Raw genomic sequence first — 16,874 nt, 5'->3', positions numbered from 1 at the left:
TGTCAAACTGAATAAAACATATGAAAGGCGGCAACCAAGGGAGGCAGCACGATGCATCCACTTTTTGAAAACAAGCTTTGTCCTTTTTAAATGGAATTCTGTTCCAGTTTTGGCTTCTGGGATGTTCTGTTTTGCACCAGGAGTGACTGCACCATATTAGGGCACATCTGTCCTCCCTGCAGCTTGAAATGAATAACACGAGCTGAGTTCACAAAGTTTGATTCTGACTGTGCGCGTCTGAAAAGGTTGGATGCCCTTTAAAGACATGTTTGATTGCCGAGCGTGTGTTGACCCTGTTTGATATCCTTCACGGACTGCATGACTGAACTAAGCTGAAGTTTCCCCATCACCAGCCTGGGGAAACAGGCGGCGCTTTGGCGCCTGCTGGAGAGGTTGTTCTCCGAGTCAGCTCTGCCACCTAGTGGTCGGCGGTGGCATTTCCTGTGCCCGACCAAGCTAGTTTCGGGAAAAGTCATTTTAGCTTGAATACTGTGATGAATTATGACAGAAAACAGAGACACTCTTAGCAAAGAAGGCAGTCCAAGAGAGACCCGAAACAAGCCCTGCAACATGAAGCATACCAGGTTTCGAATATGGAAGAAGCACTAAATAATTGGTCTTAGAAAAAAGCATGATTGTGAATTGCGAGATATTTTTCCTTTTTTTCCCTGAGCCTTCATGATTAAAATAATAATAATAGAGGTAGAATTCATTTAGACAAAGGCTTCAGGTTTATATTGGCCTTTAAGGACTCTCTAAGAACTTTCACATGTATTTTCATATCAGATATTTAAACATTTAAAAAAAAAGTTATCTATATATTTTACAGATGTATAATCCCAGAAAAATTTTATTCCATAACTAGGGGGAAGGGAGTTAATTTCTCATGAGTGTCCTTCGCTTTCCTCTAAACTTAGTACTCTCAAATTGTTCTTTCATATTTTCTCCTTCACTTTCTCCTTTTAAATTTTAAAAAGATGTCAAACTATCAACTGCAGTGGTTTTCAAACATTGTTGAATGTGACCCACAGTACAAAATACACTTTACATCATGACTATATATTGAATGTGTGGGTGTGTGTGTGCACATGCGCTAATCAGAACTTTTATGAAACAGTACTGTTATCATTATGTGGTTCGTGTTCTGCTATGTCCCATTCAATTCTGTGTATTTCCTTTTCTTTTTTATTCTCATGCTGGCCCACTAATTGGCTCCTGACTTACATTTTGAAAAACTAAGTGAATCAATTCTGTTTGTGCTCCTAGATGGAATGAAGTGAAAACGGTCTGGAAATCTATATATACTCAGAGATGAAATCAAGAACCATCCTATATGTACAGAGTTGTAACTAACCCACAAGGAAGGATGACCCTCCTCCCAGAATCCAGGAGGGCTCTAGAAGGTGCTCGTCTCGCCCACCGGCAGGATCATGTTCAGTTTTGAGCTCCTTGCCTGGGGGCTGGGCCTGCATCACTTCAGTAGCAATGCCCTGAATGTCCCAGGGACCCCACAGCCCCCAGCTCCCACCCTGGGCAGGAACCTGCTGTAAATCCCAGAGCGGATCTAGAGCCACCCCCTGCCCCCTTCTGCTCCTGTGTGATAACCCCGTTTGCCCTCATGCGGGCTGCATTCCTGCCTGGGACCACTTACAAAGTACTAAGGTCAGCAGGCTTACAGACCTCTCTGTTCCCACCACCTGTTTCTTCCTGAGCATTAAAAAGCAATGTTTCCCTTAGCTCTCCTCACCAATAAGTCAATTCAATGAGCACTAACCATGACCTCCCTTGACTCAAAATATACTAACTGCACAGCATATAGGCTGTTGAGTCAGGATGCGGAAAAGAGCATGGAGCATAGACGTGACATCCCTTTCTCGGAAAAAGCACCTTAAACAGAGTACATTTAGTCCAGGTTTATCGTTGTTTCATCTCGGTCTCAACTAGAACCCCTGATTCTTAGGAAGTCACATATTACTTATGAAAGGATAGCTGTACAGGAAGAAAGGCGTTGGGTGACTATCATGTCTAATAAGAACTTTTAGATATTCTGTGTTGAAGTCCTTATGAACTTCTGATCAGGTTCTTCTGATGTCATGCTGTGTACTAACAAGACATCAATTGTCAAACCTCCAGAATGGGAGGATCCTTTTTATGAGATGAATATGGCACAGTGGCATGGAGCCCAGAGAAAAGGTGATGGAAAATGTCTCAGGTACAGGGACCTGAGTGAAGGTTGGGGGAGGGAGTTCTTTCTTATTTGCCTAATGTTTAGGCCACTGCACCATCCCTTAATGCTCAAAGATCAATGTGTTTGCAGCTCAGAAGACCTTATCTCAAAGCTCTGTCTCTACTAGAGTATTTAAAGACCAATTGACCATATATACATGGATTTATTTCTGGTTACATTAGTCTCTATTTAGGCCAGTAAAGACATATCCTGTTTTATTGCACTTAGCTTTACTGCTCTTCACAGATAATTGCATTTTTAACAAATTGAAAGTTTGTAGCAACCCTGCATCAAGCAAGTCTATCAGTGCCATTTTTCCAACAGCATTATTTTTTAATTAAAGTGTGTACATTGTTTTTTCAGGCATAGTGCTAATGCACACAGTATCTGAAACTTTTAAGTGATATTAGATAGTGAATTAATGTTGAATTATAAAAAGAACAATGGCTACTGGTAAGTATACCAAAGATTTCAGGTCAAAGATCACCTAACAATTTGTGGTTCACAGGTTTTCTGATGATGAGTCAAGATACCCCTAGACACCAGAAACACCAGGACAGGTATTTAATCAACCCATTATAGAAAGCTGGTCCTAAGTGTAGGTGTCTTTCCTCAATTCTGGTTTCTTTTATATTCTGTATTCCAACAAAGTATAATTGGACTGGAATATTATATAACGTGTATTGCCCTCATGATTCACAGAAATGAACTGAAAGAGAGAATTGATCTCTGGCTTATTTCCAAAATTCCTACTTATATTCTTCACTATTATCGGTCAACTGAGCAAAATAAATTGATATTAATTTGTACAAACATAATGTGTTATTTGCAGTGAGCAATGTGACATTTCCTTAAAAACTACGTGCTTTTTAAAATTATGTTATCCATGTCCTGTATCTCATCTAAGGTGTAAGTCCTTGGAAGGCAGAGTCTTGACTTATTGAATTCAGTGGCACCAGTCTTAATGACCTAAAGCTAGTAGTGGTTCAGTGAGAAGTGCTGATGTAGCTGATGACAGTTATGTTAATAAGGACCCTTTCAGGTGCAAATGACAGTAACCTTTCTCAGCCCAGGCAGCAAAGGAAATGGTTGGCTTACATAACTGGCAAGTTGAAAGAGGCAGAGTTGACTTCAGGAATGGCTAGATCATCCAGGTTTGAGAGGCCATGATGATCATACTGTCTCTATTCCCCCACATTCCCTCCCATCTCTCTCCTTCCCCCATATCTCTCCTCTGTGTTTGCTTGCTTCACAGATTTTTCCATGTGAGTATAAATAGAGTCACCAGCACCCAGGAATCCCAAGGAACAGAGAATTACCCTCTCTCTTTCCAACATCCATGTCAGTTCCCCATATTTACTCTTACTGCTCCTCTTTGCATGTCCTTCAGGCCCATTACTGAGGCAGAGGAGTCAGACCATGTGATTGATGCCCAGCCAGAAATACATACTGTGGGTGACAGGCCATTTCCAAAAGAATGGCTGAAGGAAAGACAAATAACAGCCATCCACTGCATGGCATTGATAAGAAGAAAAAAAAAGAAAGATGAAAGAAGACTGATGTATTATCAGCACAAATATAAAGCTGTGGGATTATTAGCCATTGTATTTATTTATAATAAAATCAGCATGGCATAAGTGATAAAAATAGGTCTATAGAACGTGATCGATTCCATATGACATGAAAGCAGAGACCTAGAAAGTATTTTAAGTGTCTTAAAAGGTGCTAGAGAAGGTTACATGAGATTCAGAGCACACCCGTGACTGGGGTGGGGAGGGAGTAGGAGGAAGCGAGGAACGTAAAATGGGCCCTAACCCAACCCAAGCAGTGGACAAGGAGACTTAGCTGCTGTGTCCAGGAAGCTTTGGAGTGAAAGGTGGTGGGAAGACAAAAGCTGTTCAGAGAGCACAAACCTTCCTTGACTTATGATAGGGCTGCTCCTGATAAACCCACTGTAAGTTGAAAATGTTGTAAGTTGAAAATACATTTAATACACCTAAAGCTACCGAACATCATAGCTGAGCTTACCCTGCCTTAAACATGCTCAGGACACTCACATTAGCCTACAGTTGGGTAAAAACATCTCACACAAAGCCTATTTTATAACGAAGTGTTGAATAGCTCATGTTACTTATTGAATACTGTACTGAAAGTGAAAACCAGAATGGTGGTCTGGGTACAGAATGGTTGTAAGTGTATCAGTTGTTCACCCTCGTGATCGTGTGGCTGATTGAGAGCTGTGGCTCTCTGCCACTGCCCAGCATCACGAGAAACTATTGTAACTTGTATCACTCACCTGGAGAAGAGATCAAAATTCAAAGTATGGTTTCCACTGGAATGCATGTCACTTTTGTATCATCGTAAAGTTGAAAAATCAAGTCTAAACATCATTAAGCTGGAGACTGTCTGTATATAAAAACTTAGCAAGGGTATGGTGCAGGAAAAAGAGAAATGCATGAATAAAGGTGAAAATGCAAAAAAGAAAAAAGTAATCCTTATCTGAACATATGTAGTAGAGGACATTAGAGAGGGATCCTAGACCTCCTAGTAGAAAAGTGGTTACTAACCTCAGAGACGGCACATTGAGCAGAGGTGACTCATTAAAGACAAGGCTGATCTCATTCATACGTGTAGTTACAGGTGTGATGGGGGGGATTCCAAGGCAAACACCTTTAGAACTAAGGTGAACTGGGATCTGGGTGGAGAGGAGACAGCAGATAGACTTTCCATACATGTATCTTGGAAGAAACCATAAATGTGAGTACCCCAAACAGCATGTAGCACTTCCCAGATATGGACATCCCCTCACTGAGAGGGAGTTGGAAATATAGGTGAGCTGACAACACCTAATAAAACCCAGAGAAATAAAAAGGAGTAAAGAAGAAAAAAATGCATCAATTACCTATAATTGGAAATTAGTGCAATGTAGATTTCATCTATGGGAAAATAGTGATGAATTATACAGTTCTTAAACTATTCTTCTCTGTAACAGAATAATACATTATAATATTTAGACTATTTCCAATATTCTACTATTGCAAATAGTACTGAAGTGAATATATGTAAGTGTATTTTATATATGTAAAAGTGTGTGTGCTTTCATATGTCCAACCGTGAATGTATGTACACACACATGGTACATATATACTGCATATACACACTTTTCAATATTCTTCAATTATACTTTAAAGAGGTGTATAATGAGTTATAACCAGTTAGGAGGGACTAGTTGTATGGATGATCTGGTGGTGAGACAGAGTAATACCACAGTTAAACAAGGAGGCAGTAGGCTCAGATTATCTGGTTGTGAATCTCTGCCCCTTTACCTTCACTTGTTAGCTTGAATCTTTGGACAAATTACTTAACTCTCGGGGTCTCGATTTCCTGTTAAAATGATGTTATTTTAAAGATTAAATGAGGCAGTGCATATGATGGTTTACAAAATGTGTACCACGTAGGAAGTGTCTAATAAATATTCTCTTCTGTCATTTATAATTGTGTTAAATTGACCTCTGAGCATCTTGGCCACCAAAGCAAAGTGAGTTCACTGTTCAGCAAAATAATAATAATAATAATAAAACAGCAGACACTACACTTATGTAGCATGTACTACCTGCAGACTCTGGTCTAAGTACTTTACATGTATTAAAACATTTTGATGAGAGACAAAGTTTCTTTCACCACTTACTATTGAATTCTAGTTTGAATTTATTCCATTATACAGAATGTTTCATTCCCATTTTTCAATGAGGAAACTGGGACTCAAAGAGGTTAACTAATACCCAAGATCTCACCCTCAGAAAGTGGTTGAACTAAGATTTGAACCTATGCCTTTGGGACTCCAAAATCTTCCTGCCACACCCTAAGCTCTTTCCAAAAGGCAGTGTGTGAATCTGACTACATTCCTTTGAGAGATACCCTGACCTGCAGTACCTAAAGACTTGATTTAGGACTCTTAACCACGTGCATGGGTACACAGATTTGCACTGTAAGAATTTACAGCTGAACATTTTAACCAAGAGCCAAAACACAGCAGAAGTGTTCTCAATAGATTTTTGCTGTGATTCTCAAACGTTGAATTCTTAGAATGACACTCGTTGAGGAATGATTTACTGAATAAAGTCCACAGAGATTGGTGGTGTGAGAATCCCTGAGTCAGTTGCGTCCTGGAAGTAAAACTCTGGAGGTTCTGAGAGGTTGGAGCTGGTCTCAACCAAGGCTTTCTGTGACAGCATAGAGGGTCTTACTAGAGATGCATTCGTTGTAACAATTCTTGGTTATTTATTTATTTTGGTAACACGTGTTTGAAAGAACTAATTGCCAAAGAAAAGAAGTGATGCAAATGAACTTACTTACAAAACAGAAATGACTCACAGACTTCGAAAACAAACTTATGGTTACCAAAGGGGAAAGGTGGGGGGGAGTGGGATGGGGGATAAGTTAGGAGACTGAGACTGACATATACACACTACTATGTATAAAATAGATAACTAGTAAGGACCTACTGTAGAGCACAGGGAACTCTGCTCAATACTCTGTAATAACCTCTATGGGAAAAGAATCTGAAAAAGAATGAATATATGTGTATGTGCAACTGAATCACTTTGCTGTACACCTGAAACTAACACAATATTGTAAATCAATTATACTGCTATATAAAATTAAAAATTAAAAAAAGAACTAATTGCAGTTTTGCAACTATTTATATGCAAATGTGTGTGGTGCTAACATGCTTTTTCATAGCTAGAAATAACATATCTAAATACTAGAAATATTCAAAACTGGTTCGGTCAGTTCAGAACAGTCTGGTCAAGGTTCTGCATATTATCAAGCAAAAGATAGCTGCCTCGTATACTGTTCCCAGCCATTACAAGGAACCAATACATTACTTTTTCTGTGTGTTAAAGAGATAATATAATGTGAAGTGATTTATGCGTATTTCCCCCCTTGCTCCAGGTTGCTGTTGCGTATTCCATTGAGGCTTACATGGCTGGAATTGCCTTAAAGTTGCTTATGTTTGAAGCCTGGGTTAGGTAAATGCCCAGGTGGATAAAATGCAAATGAATAAGATCAATTTCTCATGTAGTGTGATGATAAAGCTATGCTGGATGAGTATCATATATGCGTCTACTATTTTTCCCCTACTTTTCAAAGAAAGAGAAGGAAGGAAGATTTTGTTTGATAACAACATCATGTGGAAGTAAATGTGGTCTGTATTTAGAAAGGTGGAAAATGTGGAGAAAAAGCACAATATTCAGTGCATGTCACCAGCTAATCGTGCTACCTACCTTGAACAAATCGATCTCTGCCTGCCCTGTGCTCCTCACCTTTATTTAATTTATCTATTTTTATCGAAATAAAGTTGACAACTCCTCAGCTTTAAAATAAGGGGATGAACTGATGTGCTGGACTCTCCCAGGTTCACCTATAATATAGGTCCTATTATCCAATAATAGGAGGAGTGCTACTTTTAAAGGATGCAGTGCAAAGAACAAATCCAATGAAGGCAGAAATGGTCCTGACTCCATCTTTTCTCTTTTCTCCCCAGACTATGTCAGAGAGTCACCATGACCTTGCACAATAACAATACAACCTCACCTTTGTTTCCGAACATCAGCTCTTCCTGGATTCACGGCCCTTCCGATGCAGGGCTACCCCCAGGAACGGTTACTCATTTTGGCAGCTACAACATTTCTCGGGCAGCTGGGAATTTCTCCTCTCCAAATGGCACCACCAGTGACCCTCTGGGAGGTCATACCATCTGGCAAGTGGTCTTCATTGCATTCTTAACGGGCGTCCTGGCCTTGGTGACCATCATCGGCAACATCCTGGTGATAGTGGCATTCAAGGTCAACAAGCAACTGAAGACCGTCAACAACTACTTCCTCTTAAGTCTGGCCTGTGCTGACCTGATTATTGGGGTCATTTCAATGAATCTGTTTACTACCTACATCATCATGAACCGATGGGCTTTAGGGAACTTGGCCTGTGACCTCTGGCTTTCCATTGACTACGTGGCTAGCAATGCCTCCGTCATGAATCTTCTGGTCATTAGCTTTGACAGGTACTTTTCCATCACGAGGCCGCTCACGTACCGAGCCAAACGAACAACAAAGCGAGCTGGTGTGATGATAGGTCTGGCTTGGGTCATCTCCTTCATCCTTTGGGCTCCTGCCATCTTGTTCTGGCAATACTTTGTCGGGAAGAGAACTGTGCCTCCAGGGGAGTGTTTCATCCAGTTCCTCAGTGAGCCCACCATCACCTTCGGCACGGCAATCGCTGCCTTTTATATGCCTGTCACCATTATGACTATTTTATACTGGAGGATCTATAAGGAAACTGAAAAACGTACCAAAGAGCTTGCTGGGCTGCAGGCCTCTGGGACAGAGGCAGAGGCAGAGAACTTTGTCCATCCCACAGGTAGTTCTCGAAGCTGCAGCAGCTATGAGCTTCAACAGCAAAGCATGAAACGCTCAGCCAGGAGGAAGTACGGACGCTGCCACTTCTGGTTCACAACCAAGAGCTGGAAGCCCAGCGCCGAACAGATGGACCAAGACCACAGCAGCAGTGACAGCTGGAATAACAACGACGCTGCCGCCTCCCTGGAAAATTCCGCTTCCTCCGATGAGGAGGACATTGGCTCGGAGACAAGAGCCATCTACTCCATCGTGCTCAAGCTTCCAGGTCACAGCACGATCCTCAGCTCCACCAAATTACCCTCGTCAGACAACCTGCAGGTGCCGGAGGAGGAGCTGGGGGCAGTGGACTTAGAGACGAAAGCCAGCAAACTGCAGGCCCAAAAGAGCATGGACGACGGAGGCAGTTTTCAGAAAAGCTTCTCCAAGCTTCCCATCCAGTTAGAGTCAGCCGTGGACACAGCCAAGGCCTCTGATGTCAACTCCTCAGTGGGCAAGACCACGGCCACCCTGCCTCTGTCCTTTAAGGAAGCTACTCTGGCCAAGAGGTTTGCTCTGAAGACCAGAAGCCAGATCACTAAGCGGAAACGGATGTCCCTCATCAAGGAGAAAAAGGCGGCCCAGACCCTCAGCGCCATCTTGCTTGCCTTCATCATCACCTGGACCCCCTACAATATTATGGTTCTGGTGAATACCTTTTGTGACAGCTGCATCCCCAAAACCTATTGGAATCTGGGCTATTGGCTGTGCTACATCAACAGCACCGTGAACCCCGTGTGCTATGCCCTGTGCAACAAAACATTCAGAACCACTTTCAAGATGCTGCTATTGTGCCAGTGTGACAAAAGGAAGAGGCGCAAGCAGCAGTACCAGCAAAGACAGTCGGTCATTTTCCACAAGCGGGTGCCCGAGCAGGCCTTGTAGAATGAGGTGTGTTGTCAATAGCAGTCACCAAACGCACACATCAACCCACAGACCTTAGGAGGGAGTGAGGCGAGGGTGGGGGTGATTTTTGGCGCTGATAAAAAAATGTCTTTATCACCCAGATGTGAAAGGAGCTGCCTGTTTACCGATCCATTGAATAAATCCATTTTAATATCAAAAGTCAAATACCACTTCAGCCAAAAATAAATAAATAAGCGTATCACTGAATATAAAGAAATTTATTCTGAAATAGACTTTGTTTTTTCTTAAAGAGAAAGAAATAATTGTTTCATAGCAATTATATACCCAAATTGGTCTGCCTGGGCCTTTTCATTCCCATTAGCTCTGGAATCTCGGTGAGCGTACCTAGCTGGCCCAGTTGCCCTGTTCTTTCCAAGGATCCCCAAAGTGTCGATCCAGATCCCACGTGGAACACGTCAGGCTAGTGAATCCGTGGTTCTGAAATTCTTTCGTACGTTGTTGCAAAGCCTCACCTTCTCGTCCCAGTAGAGCTCCCCGTCTTCTCACTGGTGTGTCGTTGAACTCTATTTGTGGACTTGATTCTTGATTCTTGCAAAGTACTGTTTTGTGCAGTTCAAGTTTCGTACAAATAAAAGATACATAAGTATATATGTATATATATATATGTGTGTGTGTGTGTATGTGTGTGAATTCCACACACACACACATAGTGTATATAATATAATGGGAATCACTGAACTGGCAAATTGTTCCGGCAATATATTCTTTCAGTACTTTGGTGACTGACGTTTCTCTAGGATCCTAACGCAACGTAAAGGTGAACTTAAACCCCGGGTAGTGTTTTGGAAACCAGGGCTGTTTTCCCGGAGACTATGCAGCAGAGAATAGCCAGGCCCTCCGGGCTGGTCTGTGTCGAGCGGTCAGCCTGGTGAGTCAGATGAGCACCAAGGTTCGACCGGACTCTGAGTGAGCTGTTACCTTTGTGGACACCCTCAACAGAGCTAAATCAGATGGGGGCCCCTCTGAGCTCTAAGAATGAACCGCATCCACAGGTTTGAATTTAATGGTCCAAATCTGATTGTTTCCCAACAAAACCTTTGCTATCTTACCTGCTTGAAACTCAATAATAGTGTCACGTTTGAATGTCATACACAGCATTACATGGGGCAAAGCAGAAGAGACCTTCTGAGGGGCAAAGAAGAACACGGGATTCGATTTCTTGCTACTTGACATCTTTAAATGAAAAGGGCTCACACCTTCTGTCACTTAGCTGGGGCCAGTGCTTTCTGGTGTCCCTTGTGCAACCTTTACCCAGGAATGGGTGGGGTTCATGAAGTCATAAGTCCTCTAAAGAAAGTATTACACTTTGAAAAGTATTGCTTCAAATTGATTTCCTTAGTACATTTCTAAAAAGTGATTTTGTATTCTCTTCTGCATTGGCCCAAACGCTAACTGTTCTGTTTGGGGGAGGGGAGGGCTGCTGCTGTAGCCGTCGTCTGTGTTGCTGCTGTAGGTGTTAGGGTTCTTTTTTTTCCTTTTGTGGGCTGTGTGGGGAGTGGGAGGGGTGGGAGGCGGGGGGCTGAGGAGAAATCTTCCCTCTGTACAGGGTCTCCGTGGTGTGAACCCGGAGCCAGGGTAGAAGCTGCTTTTGTGTTCAGTGTGAGCTGGTGTTTACAGCAGATTTTGACAACAGTGGAAGTGTACTCAGTGGTGTCTGTGTTTCTGAACTATTTAATTTTGTGTTATGTTTATATGGAGATGTATTTATGCATATTTCACCGAGTTCTATTTAATGTTGATAAATATTACTCTTCAGTCTTCAGCAGGTGGTGTCCCTTGAAAGTGATTCTTTAAGGTCCACTTGAGCAATGGGTAGGGTATATCGAGCTTTCTTGTGGCTAAGAAGAGGGAAAAGTCATCCTGTTGGTGCCAGGAGGTACCTAACTCTTTCTAGGTAATATCAACTTTAACTTCAACATAATGGTTTAATACCGTTCTAGTTAAACCTGATGGGAACCGGTCAAAGCAACCCTCCACCAGTGTATTTGAAATCACATGACAAGGGCAAAAAAAGGCAAATCGGCATAATTGAAAGAATTAATTTTTTGGCCCACATTCGACCAAAGAATAAGAAAAAACAGAGACTATTTTCTAACATGTATAGCAAACTACAGAATGTTATGTTATTAACCTGTGAAATGTCTAGTGAGCAAGTGCATCTATATTTTATTACTCACGTTGGCCTGGCAGTAATAAATTTGTGAATGCTGATTCAAGTCTCCCTGTACATCAGTAATTCCCATTCTCTTTGAATCTCCTATCTTGCCTCCCTCTCAAAAGACTGTTTCCTGTATTTAAAAAAAAAATAGAATTAAATTTAAGAAGTGGAGAAACGTAAGCTTTAGCAGAACTGTGAAGGTTAATAACAACTCTACTTAAACATGATTATCTCCTCATCCTTGTCCTTTTATGATGCTGAGAATGGAAGAAAAGAAAGACGTCCAAGACGTCAGCTCTTCTGTTACTGGTTTAATTATCGAATTATTTTTAAATCTCTCATGAATGAAAACTGCTTTTAAATACTGTCTACTGACTCTGTTTATAGAAATGTATGTCCAACTCTTAGGTCATTTTAAGAAAAAGAAAATAAGAAAAACAGATTCTTTTGAGTTTGGAAAATTTAGAAGTATAATCAAAGATGTAGTGAAGTGTTTAAAACCAGACATAGCTGCACATGCATTTCTCAAAGGACTTTGTCACTAGAAAAGGTATTCAGCATTTACATAAGATCATCCCCCCAGATGGGAATCAAATTGTTTTCAATCCATATGAATGAGGTTTGCAGAGTTTTCATGATTATCCACTTTGAGAGTAAAATAATCAAACCTAAATAAACTACATGTGAAGAAAGCACCTCCCAACACACACACACACACACACACACACACACACACACACACACACACACACACACACACACACACACACACACACACACACACACACACACACACACACACACACACACACACACACACACACACACACACACACCCGACCCTGTTCTCCCATTCTCTATTCTCCAGGGTCTACCAGATGGATAAGAGAAGTGAGCTTTCTGGTCCTGTATTCCCCTTGGCTCTGCTCTCTTTTATCCATCACCTACCTGTAGTCTTTCTGCTAGTTCACCGTATTACCCTGAATCATCCTTCACTTCAAATCTAGCCTTGAGTCTCCAGATAAGTTCCATTTCTATTTACTCTTTCACATATAATAGTTCTAGACTCTCACAGAAAAAAAAAAAAAAAAAAAACAAGAAAGCATAAGCATAAGAAGCTGCAGGGGCTAAAGTTCTAGAAGGCATAGCAGCTTTCTCTGTCAACCCCCCTGTGTGCAGATGGGTAAGTTCATTGCTCTGGAGAAGGAGGAGGGCCCTTTGTGCATCACTTGTGAGAAGGGGGAGGGCACAGCTCTGATGCAGAGTTAGCTGCCTCAGGTCAATCTCAGGAAGGAAAAGGATGCCACGGCTCAGGCACAGTAGAGAAGCCTGATGGAGGCAACACGAGACAGAGGCAGAGCCTCCGGATCATTCTGGGTGCCCCGTACTTATCCGAGTAGAGACGATTCCCAGATGGGGACGTATGGCTGAAAAACTGGACAGTACATCCCAGCAGCTTCAGAGGACAAGTGAAGGTATCACAAAGAAGCTCTAACTTAGCATGAGGAGCCCTGAGCTTTTGGCCCAGTTCTGTCACCAGGTAATTACATGTCCTCTGCCATGCGTGTCATTTACCCTTAAACTCACTGGGTTGTCTCCCTACGCTCTTACTCATTAACAACATGAAAGCATCTTAATTTGCCTTCTAATAGCAAACAGGTGAAATAGAGTCAGGGCGTTAGGTAAATAACTACCATGATGAATGTAAATGCTCTAACTGAAGAACACTTGAAAAATTCTGATTTTATGTATCCCTCAGAGTTATTTACTTATATTTCAATACAATGAACTCTAAGGAACTCTCACAGTTTGTTGGTAAACCTGGAATTTTATTTCAAATACCACTTTATTCCAGGATGATCACCTAAGGCCTGACAACCTTACAAGTAGAGCTGCTGGGTAGGGGGTGTTTGGTTTCTCAGTGGTATTTCTCGAAATTGACTGAAACTGTATAGAATACAGCACCCAAAACGCTGGTCCTTTCTTCAACCTGACAGCCCTACTTGTACCACCTCCTCTAAAACTGTATTTTTCCTCATATGTCATGCGTGACAAACTTGGCACAGCAGTGAAAACACCACCCCATACTAGGATGCAGGTCAATTTTACTACTTGCCTTTACGGACCTAGGTTATGCTGTCTCTCCTGGTGTTTTCATGCCTCTGTTTTGTAGGAATTCCGCCTCTACCGGGACTCATGCTGTGAGAATAAATATTCCAGCCCTAAGAGGTTGGCTCCAGGGACAGAAGCCCAGGGCTCTTGAGAGCTAGGAATATTCTGTTTTCTTTTTCTGGCTTTAGTGTCACTGCCTGAGAAAGGAGGCTCGTGTTGAGATAATAAAGATGAATAAAGAAAACCAAGTTCCCAAAGTGACTGTGTTCAACATACGTTTGGAACTGCATAATATTTTGTCACCAGGCTCCAAGATGGGCAAGGGTTAGTCTTGTTAACTGGGCACACATTACATTCACAGCTTCACACACAGAGATAGACGGCGCACTCGGACATGTGGAAGCGGACACCCAAGCACTTTAGCACAATGTTAGGACTGTGGTCACTCTGGTAGAACCAGGAAGACTCAGCACAGAGTTCAGACCCTACAGTTCTTGGCCTGGGCTGGGAACTCCCCAAATAATCTCCCAGATCCAGGGCGGCTCTGATCTGAGTTGCACAAGGCATTCTATACGAACGGGAAATGGAAAAGGAGGCCATACTCTCAGTTGCAAAGAAGTATTAATAACACTTCCCTCACCCAAATAATCTTATCTTAAGCTTAAAAGAGTATCCTCAGAATATAAAGCTTTATTTTTGTTCTTTCTTGAAGTCCAAAATACTTATTCATTCTGCAATTTACATACCAAACCCCAAACTATTTTTATCCTGGATTCTGTGATTTCCTTGATGATAGAAAACAGGTCTTCCTCACCCTGTGGCTGGCACATTATCTGTCAAACAGTAGACATTCAATAAATGCTGTTGAATGTTTAATAAACTCCTTATAATTAATATAGCAAATATTTATCAGAATTATGTGCACGTTAATGCCCCACACTTCGACTGTAGCCGGAGGGCATTGAGCTAGGAAAGTAAATTAAGGGAAAAATGGTTCATTGATATGATGGTTTCCTAATAAAATATTACTAAGCAACAAGGAGAAATATTTTAATAGATTTGAAGTAGTAAATATAATTAAGAGGACAGGAAGGAAAGAAAATCAACTCTATCCCTAGAATTTGGAAACGTTTTACCAGGTTGGTCAACTCTACTTGATCCTAGTAAGGGAAATATTGAGAGAGCCTGGAGAGTCTATACATATAAGTCTTCTGTTTGTACAGGTGAAGTTCTGTAGTTTGGCTTAAAATATCCTTGCATGTAGTTTTGCTTGGCATGAAGGTTAGGAGAGAATCCATACTGTTCTGCAAGCATTAAACAAAGCCCTCTCTTCATATCCTCTGTTCATTCCTCATGTAACACGTGGATATTTTCAGCCTCCTACGTACAACACTCCAGAGAAATTTCTTTGGGGCTTGTGCTTAGAGCTATGGCAAGGCAACATTTTCAGGAATGCCCCCCCTCCTTTTTCAAACACATGGAAACTGTCTCTAAGTTTGGTGCAGGTTCGAGGAATAATAATTAAAATAGGCTTCAAGTTGGTGAATCAGCACATTGATTTTTCTTGGCAGAAAACTTTCTGGGAAATATCTATGAAATGTTCAGTGATGCTCACATCCTTCTAATTTATGAGGGTGTAGAAACCACTGTCCAAAAAGATGGCTATATATTTGCTTTGTAAGCAAAAGGCATGTGTCATAGTTGCATCTAAAATAGTGTCCCCATCTTTATCAAAGGCACTGAATTTTACCTGTTTTTATTTCCTAGTGTCCAGCACTTCCTCAGTAGTCATTTTAGGTATGTCATATGCCAATTTTTATTCCTTCTTCTAAAAATAATTCAATTGTCTGTACTATAAAATGATGCCTGCAACTTTGTGGTGATATTATCCCCTAAGTTTAATAGTGAAATAAGGAAATAAAATATAAATAAACAAAGAATGTGGTTGGCTTTCTTTTTAATCCGAGGTCTATAACACAGCAACAGCTTTTTTATTGTATAAAAGGGTGGAGTACATGGAAGGGATAATGCTGAAACAGACCTTTATTTGCATTGACTTCTCTGTTTTTTACATGCACTAGAACTTTCTTCAACAGTGAACATTGCTGCTGTCATAACTCAAAATAATACTCTGTGTTTTGGACTATGAGTTAAGCATGTATTAACTATATCTGCACATATAATCCTAATTTTAAGACTGCAAGTGAAGAAAAATATTTCTCTCTAGATATATACTATGGACCTAACACAAATAGATTACGAGTTACTTCTCCAGCAAAGATGGGTTTATTTGGGGTCTGCATCCTGGCAAGCCTCATGCAAGTCCCCAGACAGCAAGGGAAGAACACTTTTACAGGGGACTGCGGGGATGGGGGAGTGGGATTTGGGAGGGCTCTAGTAAACAGAGTCCATGGCTTTTCATGGGCTGAGTCTTTGCCAAGAGAAGAGTTTTTCTTCTTCCTGTTGGGCTCTGCTGTCCTCACAGGACTTGAGAGCTCCCCCTTCTGGTTTTCCAACTCCCTTTGAGGTTTCTGTTTATTAATTTTTTATAATACTTTGAAGTGGGTTTTATTTTCGTCTTTTCAAAAGAAATGCTTATTATCGTCCCTTCCCCCTTTGCTGTTTCCTTTGCTGTGCAGAAGCTTTTTAGTTTGATGTCATCCCACTTGTTAATGTTTGCTTTCATTTCTTTTTTTAAATTTTTAAAAATTTTTATCTATTTATATTTAAAATATTCATTTATTTGGTTGCGGCAGGCGGGCTCCTTAGTTAGTTGTGGCATGTGAACTCTCAGTTGCGGCATGCACGTGGGATCTAGTTCCCTAACCAGGGATCGAACCCGGACCCCCTGCATTGGGAATGCAGAGGCTTATCCACTGTGCCACCAGGGAAGTCCCTGCTTTCATTTCTTTTGTTTTTGGTGTCAGATCCAAAAAATCATTGCCAAGACTGATGTTAAGGAACTTACTACCTATTTTTTTTCTAGGAGTTTTAT

At 41.3% G+C, this 16,874-nt stretch overlaps 1 protein-coding gene across 7 annotated transcripts in view; it reads left to right on the top strand.

The window, feature by feature from the left end:
• CHRM3 (cholinergic receptor muscarinic 3) overlaps positions 1–16,874 on the top strand; it is a 532,253-nt gene that overhangs the window by 501,258 nt on the left and 14,121 nt on the right. For 6 of the 7 annotated variants that reach the window (XM_082425549.1, XM_082425545.1, XM_082425547.1 and 3 more), the window contains one exon: positions 7,776–10,195. The exons of the other annotated variant lie outside the window; for it this stretch is intronic. In XM_082425549.1, the coding sequence (XP_082281675.1) occupies positions 7,795–9,567 (1,773 nt within the window). In that variant the 5' untranslated portion in view covers positions 7,776–7,794 and the 3' untranslated portion in view covers positions 9,568–10,195. Of the gene's footprint in view, positions 1–7,775; positions 10,196–16,874 lie in introns of those variants that run through there. 7 annotated transcript variants of the gene reach the window in all.

Source organism: Balaenoptera physalus, assembly GCF_965194825.1.
Source record: "Balaenoptera physalus genome assembly, chromosome: 14".
In the NCBI taxonomy this organism is placed as follows: domain Eukaryota; kingdom Metazoa; phylum Chordata; class Mammalia; order Artiodactyla; family Balaenopteridae; genus Balaenoptera; species Balaenoptera physalus.
This window is presented reverse-complemented; position numbering and strand designations above follow the sequence as displayed.